Genomic DNA, 8983 nt, shown 5'->3' with positions numbered 1-8983 from the left:
AAGTCAACCCCTGCACATCACCCATTCAATATTTCAGCTAAACTAATCGACAGTGTTCCTTTAGTAATGTATATTACTGGATGTAAGGGAAGACAAGTGTCATGATTTAAACTCATTTCAATTGTATTTTGCATGGTTTTCTGAATCATTTAGTCAGATGCACCCCACATTTTCGTATGGGCGTAAGATAGGATATATAATAGAAAACTAGTCAGGATTATACATTTACAGTATCTGTGCATTCTTGCTAAAGCGCTTTGAGGACCCCATATTTAAGTGTCCTTTAAAACAATATTCATTGTTAAGGGTGTATCAATAACATATTGTTTCCGTAGCTGACTAGGAGGACAAGGATCTGTGTGTACTGGATCATGTTTTTCTCTTTTTGGCATCCTCTGTGGGCTCAGGCATGGGTTTCTTCCTCTTGTTTTCACTGTGTACTGGAGAGAGATGCATAAGAAAAAGACAGCTTATTTGATTGTGGATCCAGTGAGTCCAGGGCCCATATTCACATTGCGTCTCAGAGCAGGAAACCTGATCTAGGATGTGATCTCTCCTTGTCTTATTCATTATGATTTAAAAGGCTAAATTGATACTAGATCACAACTCTTACTCTTTTGATAGGCACAAAACTACAGTATGAAAACAAAAAAACCATTATTCCACTTTGATTGAGAATTGAATCCCTGCACACCTTCTCCATGTTTCCAAGTAACTTATAAAAGTAAAATAAATATTGCCCACTATACTATTATGGGAATGTTAGGGATCATGTATTGAAAGTGGTTCTAACCTGAAGCTGGGCTCCTTCCCTCCTCTCTGTCTGGAGTGGGCCTGTGGGAGGAAGTCTTTACATGATGATGAGGAGGACGGGGAACAGGGGACCGGGAGGCATTGGCACTGGAGGAGTGTGCAGTAACAGTTTGTCTGCACTCCTCCTGTTGGACTGCTTGAACTGTGGCAATAGGCTTTGCCCCTGGGGAGAGGAATGGGGTGTTGTAAGAAGAGAGGGGTGACACCAGTTACCCCCTACAATACATACGGTCTTCAATAGGAAACGCTCCATTGGATTTCCATGCATGGATCAGAACGGACGTACAGTATGTAAATGACTGAACCTAAACAGGTGCAACCATCAGATGGATCATGTTGAAATGAACAGTTAATTGCTAAATACATAAAAGGGACAAAGGCAAAATGCTGTGAAATCTCAAAAATGCCATATTCTGAGTGAAAGTTGTGGCTTTTTCAATAGGGTGTATTATTTTGGGTCATATAAACAAAGGAGTGAGACAGTGTGTGTGAGAGAGAGAGAACACAGTCTGTTCTATATTGCATCTTTCTATCTGCAATAACTCTAAACATTTTCCAGTAAAGAGGAGGTGTGGAGTGAAACATAAAAAATGAGGACTTAATAATCTCACATACAGTGCATTCGGAAAGTATTCAAGCCCCTTGACTTTTTCCACATTTTGATATACAACCTTACTCTAAAATAATATATTAAATGATTTTCTTCCCTCATCCATCAGAAATACCATATTTACATTAGTATTCAGACCCATTGCTATGAGACTTCGAAATTGAGCTTAGGTGCATCCTGTTTCCATTGATCATCCTTGAGATGTTTCTATAAGATTCTTTGGTCTGATGAAACCAAGATTTAACTCTTTGACCTGAATGCCAAGCGTAACGTCTGGAGGAAACCTGGCACCATTCCTACGGTGATGGATTGTGGTGGCAGCATCATGCTGTGGGGATGTTTTTCAGGGACTGGGAGACTAGTCAGGATCGAGGGAAAGAGGAACGGAGCAAAGTACAGAGAGATCCTTGATGAAAACCTGCTCCAGAGCACTCAGGACCTCAGACTGGGGTGAAGGTTAAACTTCCAACAGGACAACGACCTTAAACAGACAGTGGCTTCGGGACAAGTCTCTAAATGTCCTAGAGTGTCCAAGCCAGAGCCTGGACTTGAACCCAATCGAACACTCTGCAGCGGCGCTCCCCATCCAACCTGACAGAGCTTGAGAAGATCTGCATAGAAGAATGGGAGAAACTGCCCAAATACAGGTGTGCCAAGCTTGTAGCGTCATACCCAAGAAGACTCAAGGCTGTAATTGCTGCCAAAGGTGCTTCAACAAAGTACTGAGTAAAGGGTCTGAATATTTATGTAAATGTGATGTTTTTTTTTTATTTTAATAGACTTGCAAAAAATTATAAAAAACAATTTTGGGTTTGTCATTATGGGGTATTGTGTGTAGATTGATGGGGGGAAACAATTTAATACATTTTAGAACAAGGCTCTAACGTAACAAAATGTGGGGGGAAAAAATCAAGGGGTCTGAATACTTTTCAAATACACTGTAGATGAGCAGAGATAAATGTGAATGAGGCTAATCAAGATGCATGCAACTTCGTCAAGTCAACTATAGCTAAACTACAATAAATTGATTCTTATGGTAAAAGTAGCGCCCATGCTACTTTATTATGGACTCAGCTGACCAATTGACATCATGTACATGGCAAGAATATCCTCCATTGATTATGCTTTCACACCATGAAAACATAGTAAATGACAAGACAGAAATGTCATGCAAAATAGGAAAAATAGAATGCAGGTAGAAAGATATGTAGAAGATAGAAAGCCTGTTCGTGCAGTTAGTACAGTAGCACTCACACAAAGGGATCAATCCTCTGTAAGCAAAGCAGCAGTTTAGGATGATGAACTGCTTGTTCTGTTAGAAGAAACAGCACACCACGCCACTCAAGACTGTCCGTCCAATCCCCAAAAAAGGATGAAATTCATATTTATTGATTTTAAATTGTTTTACAAAGTACACAAAATTCCTTGTATATTCATGTATCATTTATATAATGAATTGTTAATTTGTGCATGGTTATGCAATCATAACATTAAGACTGAACAACATTTATTGGCATACATGCTGAAATGAACAAAACAACTAAAAACACTTGTATTAGAACAAATAAAATAGCATATTAACACTTTCTACCAGCATTTATAAAAGAAATGTTACTAACAAAGGTTAGATAAGCAATCAGGTCGTAAACAGGGTTTTAAAGCAAGGGTTACGTTTTCCAGTTAACACTCATATTAATATCCAGATGAAAAAGCAAAGTCATGCTTTATCCAAATGCACAAAGCGTTCCTTGTCCAAAACACTATCAGAGAGAGACTGCAATAGAGCGAAGAAGTGCATACGGAAAGACAGTACAAACAGAAGTTCTCTGATCCTAACTTACTTACACCATGGTCCCAAACGCAAGTAAAACACTCCATCCTGAGCCAAATTGTTGACAGCTCGAATTCATAAATACATTAACAAAATGCATAGAAAATTGAATTTACTCAATGGACACTGACCTACAAACTCTAACAAGGGAAAACCAAACAAAAGTACAAACATCCAAACAATGACATAACATTGTTTTTTTGAGCTCAAGTTTGTGCTGGTAATGCTCCAGTAGATTACTTGTTATCCAGTCGCAGTAGTTGTTCCTTACCATTGACGGTTAGTGATCTTAACTGTCCGTCTTCTTCCACCTCTACGCGTTCCTGTCCATTCTCCACAATTCTAAAGTATTGAGGGGGATTAAAATACTTTTCTAAATCAATGCACTTCAATAAGAACCCATGTTAAAGGATACACTATCATCAGAGGCTATCTGGCCTAATTGAAAAGTAGATAACTAGTTGCATTTTCCCCTTGAAAACATAACAATTAAAGACTAAACAAAACAATATCAACTTCACCGTGTGGTTAGAGAGCTACTAATCTACCTTTTTGTTGTGATTTTCCTGCCGTTGATGAATTTGGTGGAGGTTGATACAGAGCGGAAGTTGCCCATCCCGCCGCCTCCACCCCCGCCGCCAAAGGAGGTGGAGGAGAAGGCAGTGAAGCCACCATGGCCTCCTCCTCCTCCCAGATGACCCATGTGACTCATATGGCCCATAGGACCCATATGACCCATGTGACCCATGTGTCCGAAAGAGGTAAAGCCTGTCAGGGAACAGAGAGATGACATTCACTTATAGATCCATAACAATCACATCTCTAAAGGCAACAAGAAATACATCCTCTAACTGCTTTAAGGAAAAGAAGTTCTGGATTGATAGCTTTACACTTTATTTGACGGTAGAGACAGGACCAGGTATTTCCTAAGAATTTAGAAGGTGAACTGATAAATAACATACATGTTTGTTTCTTTGGGATAACTTTTTGTTTAAACATGTACAGTACAAGTGAAAAGTTTGGACACACCTACTCATTCAAGGTTACTTTAAGACATGAAGGTCAGTCAATGCGGAACATTTCAAGAACTTTGAAAGTTTATTCAAGTGCAGTTGCAAAAACCATCAAGTGCTTTGATGAAACTGTCTCTCATGAGGACCACCACAGGAAAGGAAGACCCAGAGTTACCTCTGCTGCAGAGGATAAGGTCATTAAAGTTAACTGCACCTCAGATTGCAGCCCAAATGAATGCTTCACAGTGTTCAAGTAACAGACACTTCTCAACATCAACTGTTCAGAGGAGACTGCGTGAATCAGGCCTTTATGGTTGAATTGCTGCAAAGAAACCACTACTAAAAGGACACCAATAAGAAGAAGACACTTGCTTGGGCCAAGAAACCCGTGAAATGGACATTAGACTGGTGGAAATCTGTTCTTTGGTCTGATGAGTCCAAACTTCAGATTTTTGGTTCCAACCGCCGTGTCTTTGTGAGACACAGATTAGGATGATCTCTGTGGTTCTCACCGTGAAGCATGAAGGAGGAGTGATGGTGCTTTGCTGGTGACACTGTAGGTGGTTTATTTAGAATTCAAGGCACACAAAATAGGCTACCACAGCCATCTGCAGCGATACACCATCCCATCTGGTTTGCGCTTAGTGGGACTATCACTTGTTTTTCAACAGGACAATGACCCAAAACACACCTCCAGGCCATGTAAGGGCTATTTGACCAAGGAGAGTGATGCAGTGCTGCATCAGATGACCTGGCCACCAACAATCACCCGACCTCAACCCAATTGAGATGGTTTGGGACGAGTTGGACCGCAGAGTGAAGGAAAAGCAGCCAACAAGTGCTCAGCATATGCGGGAACTCCTTCGAGACTGTTGGAAAAGCATTCCAGGTGAAGATGGTTGAGAGAATGCCAAGAGTGTGCAAACCTGCCACTAAGGCAAAGGGTGGCTATTTTGAAGAATATAAATTATAAAATCTTGTTTAACACTTTTTTGGTTACTACATGATTCCATATGTGTTATTTAATCGTTGTGATGTATTCACTAATATTCTACAATGTAGAAAATAGTAAAAATAAAGAAAAACCCTTGAATGAGTAGGTGTGTCCTAACTTTTGACTGGTACTGTATATCCGGGACCTGTGTTTCCTGACCTGGGTCAAACGCTGTGAAGCCTGCACCAAACGGTGGGAAGCCACCGAATCCCCCGAAGAAGGGTCCCCCCGTTCGACTCCTGCTCACTCCCCTGTGGTGCCTCCTCCCTCCACCGAAGAACTCATCCCCAAACGGATCCCCTCCTGCAGGAGAAGAGAAGAAAGAGTGTGACGAGAAGAGAGACTGTGTTCAGTTTCTGGGTGACAGCTAAAGTTATAAACAACGAGAAATAGCCTGCATGCTTTCAGATAAATAGACCTACACCACCTATGCACAGAAAGTGAATGTAATGCAATTTACTGACTGTAAATCTCCAATCTAGTAGATGCTATGAACTAAATTATTTACATTATTAGTTTCTGGGATAAGCATACTGTGTCTATTGTAACCAACCCAACACGATCCTCATAAAGGACGACTGGGCCCCCTCTTTCATCTCTGACTTTCCTTCTCTGGTTGCCTATTTCATCTCTGCCTGCCTCTCATCTCTGTCCTTCCTTCTCTGTGCTCCCCTATCTCCTACTGATTGTCCCCCTCTTCCGTCTGCAGCGCTCTCTGTAAAAGCTTTAAAAGATATATATTGTTGACAATGTATTACCAATACTCAAAAAACAATACTCAAAAATGCTCGTAGAAAGAGGAGGAAAGGAAGCGCTGCTAAGGTACACAATAGTACATTTTCGTAGACAGAAGGTGCCCTTTGGTAAACGGGGTGAATTGGTCATCAAAAAAGAAAGGAGGACCAAGGCACTCTTCATATAATTAATTAAAATGCCTTTATTTGTATGGCATGTTCAATAGAAACAACGTTTTTAAAAAAACTGACACGTTTCGGCTGCATGGCCTTCGTCAGGGGGTACAAAGAAATAATACAATGTCCTCTTTGAAAACAGCTTTTCCACTTAGCCTGAATTTGAAGAGGGAGTGGTTACAAAATTGATTGGACAAACCTAGTAAGCAATACTATACACATTAAAAAGTGAAATACTGTAGCTATGAGAAGCGTCAAGAATAAGAAAGCAATATATTCCATAGTACACTAGAACCAAGCAAACACGAACAACAACAGTCTAAACATAGCTGAGGGCAATTGAGCTCAAAAATGCTCACCAAAGAAATCCGCAAAAGGATCTCGACCGCCAAAGAACTCTCTGAAGACATCTTCAGGATTGCGGAACGTGAACCCTTCGTTGAAGTGATCACCATTGTGGTAATGTCCAACTAAATGAAAACAAAAAGGATGAATATGGTCAGTGGAAATAATAATAAGTCTTATGACTGTTTATTACAGATGAATAGAGACTAACTAACAATTTAACCGTCCACAAAATAATTGTATACATTTCGGAGATCCGCCAAGAGCCTAATAAAGGACTTACCACCTCCTCCACTGTTTGTTGTTAGGCCTGCTTTACCATAGCGATCATACATGTTCCTCTTGTTGGCTACAATAGAATATAAAAACGTAAACTCCCATCAAAACAAACAGTAAAATGATATACAGGATGATAACAAGTGAGATACACTGGATGCTTGCCAAGGGTTCAGAGGGACATGACACTGGGTAAGTACCTGCAGATCAGCATATACAGCCTTTATGGGATTATTAAGAGGAATTTCAGAAGGAATCAAATATAATCTTTCGCAACCTCAACTACTCACATCGCATTAACACACAGTTTAACAATTGCATAACAGTTGTGGATGCTGCTATTGTATGTGAAAAACAGCTTCCTTGAAAAGAAAATAACTTATTTTGGTTAGATGTACTTTACGTGTCATGGATGCAGATATCAGTGCATTATTTATTGTTCATATATTATAAATACTGTGTTCTCTTGGCTTCAAACGCCTTTCAAATGTATGACTTACCATCTGACAGAACCTCATAGGCCTCAGAAAGTTCTTTGAACTTTTTCTCTGCCTCTTCCTTATTTTCTGGGTTTTTGTCAGGATGCCATTTTAGTGCCAATTTTCTGTACCTGAAAGCAGAGAAATACATTAAACAGCAACTCAAGGGGACTTGAAATGTAAGCCTAGCTTATTATCACAGTATATCAAACATTTAAAACTTCTGAAATTCCCATCATCTACACCTAGTGCCAGTCTATTGGAATACATACGCTAAACTTGACAAGAATACTTACGCTTTTTTTATGTCTTCTTGAGATGCATTTCTTAGGACTCCTAAAATGTGATAATATTCCACCATGGTTTTGTATAAACTTTTTCCAACCTGTGTGAATAGGAAACAGTAATGTAAAATTTGCAGGAGTGCACATCTTATATAAAACTATGATGTAAATGGCCAATTATTTCCCAGGCCTCAGGGAACAAAAAATGCAAGTACAGCAGCACCTTGAATATGGGATAATCTATGACTTAAATTACTTTATCCTCCCCAGACTGGACTGGCAGTTGCCTGGTAACTAATTGGCATGCCTAAGTGACAGCTGGAGGCTTACGGTCCCATAAAGGTCAACGCTTTATCGTCCAAAGAGGTCACATTCTGGCTCAGTGTAGAACATACCCCCTGGTGCAATTTGACAATAACCAGGCCTGATTGACAACCCTGGATCAACCACAGGGGCAATGCCACAATTGTCCGTATGTTGAAGCTCCTGATCTAGGTAACTAACATGTACTAGTGGGGACATTAATCGTGGTGCTGCGGCTGCGTTAGTCAGGTATACAACGTTAGCTAGCTACTGTTTAATTAACTATCGATTTAATCAGTTGGAAATAATTGTATACCATTTCGCAGAGTCTCATCTTTTTCTCTTTCCGCCATATCTCTGAAATGTCACTGTGCATTCTACTAGCTAATGCGTTTATAATGCTCACTATGTTAACGTTAGCTAGATGATTGCTACCTCAATAGCATATCCAGTTTTGTTCTCCGTCCTGTGCCTCCTAGCATTACACATCACCTAGCAACTCAAAACTAATCACACCAAAGCTAAAGACCATACTGAGTGTTCTAGCAAACATCAACATTTTGCAGTAACTTGCGTTGCTGTCAAAATTATCATTCTGGCTAGCTAACTAATGCTAACTAACAGGCTAGCAAGCTAACTAGCTAGCTAATGTTTTTGTGATGATGCCCAGCATCAAAGGAATGTGTCACTGGTAAAACAAAAGACGTGGTCAAATTACCTAGCTCTTCAGCCGTCCCAGTTTTCTTCTATAGCCTGATAAGTTTCCAGTAGTGATTTATTATCGTTTTCCAGTTATGGTTATTCAAGAAAATGCTGCTTTGCCCCAGACAATTCAGCAGCCTTGGGTAGTTTGTAGTTTTACGTAACATCCGGTTAGCTAATTCTCTTCTTCTTTGGTGTTTTTTGACGACGACCAGACTATCAGTCGGTGCAACATCGCCCCCCTATTTTTTTAAGTAAGCTGGGGGTATAACCAATGTAAAAACGGCAAATTCTGTGAAATAACTGTGTAAAATAACAGAAGATGAAAGCGTATTTGTTCATTCTTAACTTCAATGTAAATTATTTGCACAACCTTAATTTGCCTTATTTTTATTTACATGTATTTATGTGTCTACCATGTC

At 39.8% G+C, this 8983-nt stretch overlaps 1 protein-coding gene across 1 annotated transcript; it reads right to left on the bottom strand.

The window, feature by feature from the left end:
* Window positions 1–102: 102 nt before the first annotated feature.
* On the bottom strand, window positions 103–8758 carry LOC106569232 (dnaJ homolog subfamily B member 6). Its single transcript, XM_014140392.3, has 10 exons — window positions 8578–8758; window positions 7569–7657; window positions 7294–7403; window positions 6801–6866; window positions 6532–6642; window positions 5421–5564; window positions 3803–4022; window positions 3526–3596; window positions 794–976; window positions 103–440 (listed from the first exon to the last, which is right to left on the bottom strand). Exons 2-10 carry the CDS (start codon window positions 7631–7633, stop codon window positions 370–372), a joined length of 1041 nt encoding a protein of 346 aa, XP_013995867.2. The 5' UTR covers window positions 7634–7657; window positions 8578–8758; the 3' UTR covers window positions 103–369.
* Window positions 8759–8983: the final 225 nt, after the last annotated feature.

The sequence above is a fragment of the Salmo salar genome, chromosome 14, assembly GCF_965601325.2.
Source record: "Salmo salar chromosome 14, fSalSal1, whole genome shotgun sequence".
Taxonomy (NCBI): domain Eukaryota; kingdom Metazoa; phylum Chordata; class Actinopteri; order Salmoniformes; family Salmonidae; genus Salmo; species Salmo salar.
The sequence above is the reverse complement of the archived record's forward strand: the minus strand, read 5'-3'. Positions and strand labels throughout refer to the sequence as shown.

Excerpts from the sequence above, each read along its gene's own strand:
- LOC106569232 (XM_014140392.3), bottom strand. The coding sequence starts at position 7,633 with ATGGTGGAATATTATCACATTTTAGGAGTCCTAAGAAATGCATCTCAA. Across the intron at positions 4,023-5,420 it reads CTTCACAGCGTTTGACCCAG|GCTTTACCTCTTTCGGACAC; the intron begins GTCAGGAAACAC and ends GTTCCCTGACAG. Across the intron at positions 3,597-3,802 it reads AGGAAAATCACAACAAAAAG|AATTGTGGAGAATGGACAGG; the intron begins GTAGATTAGTAG and ends TCAATACTTTAG.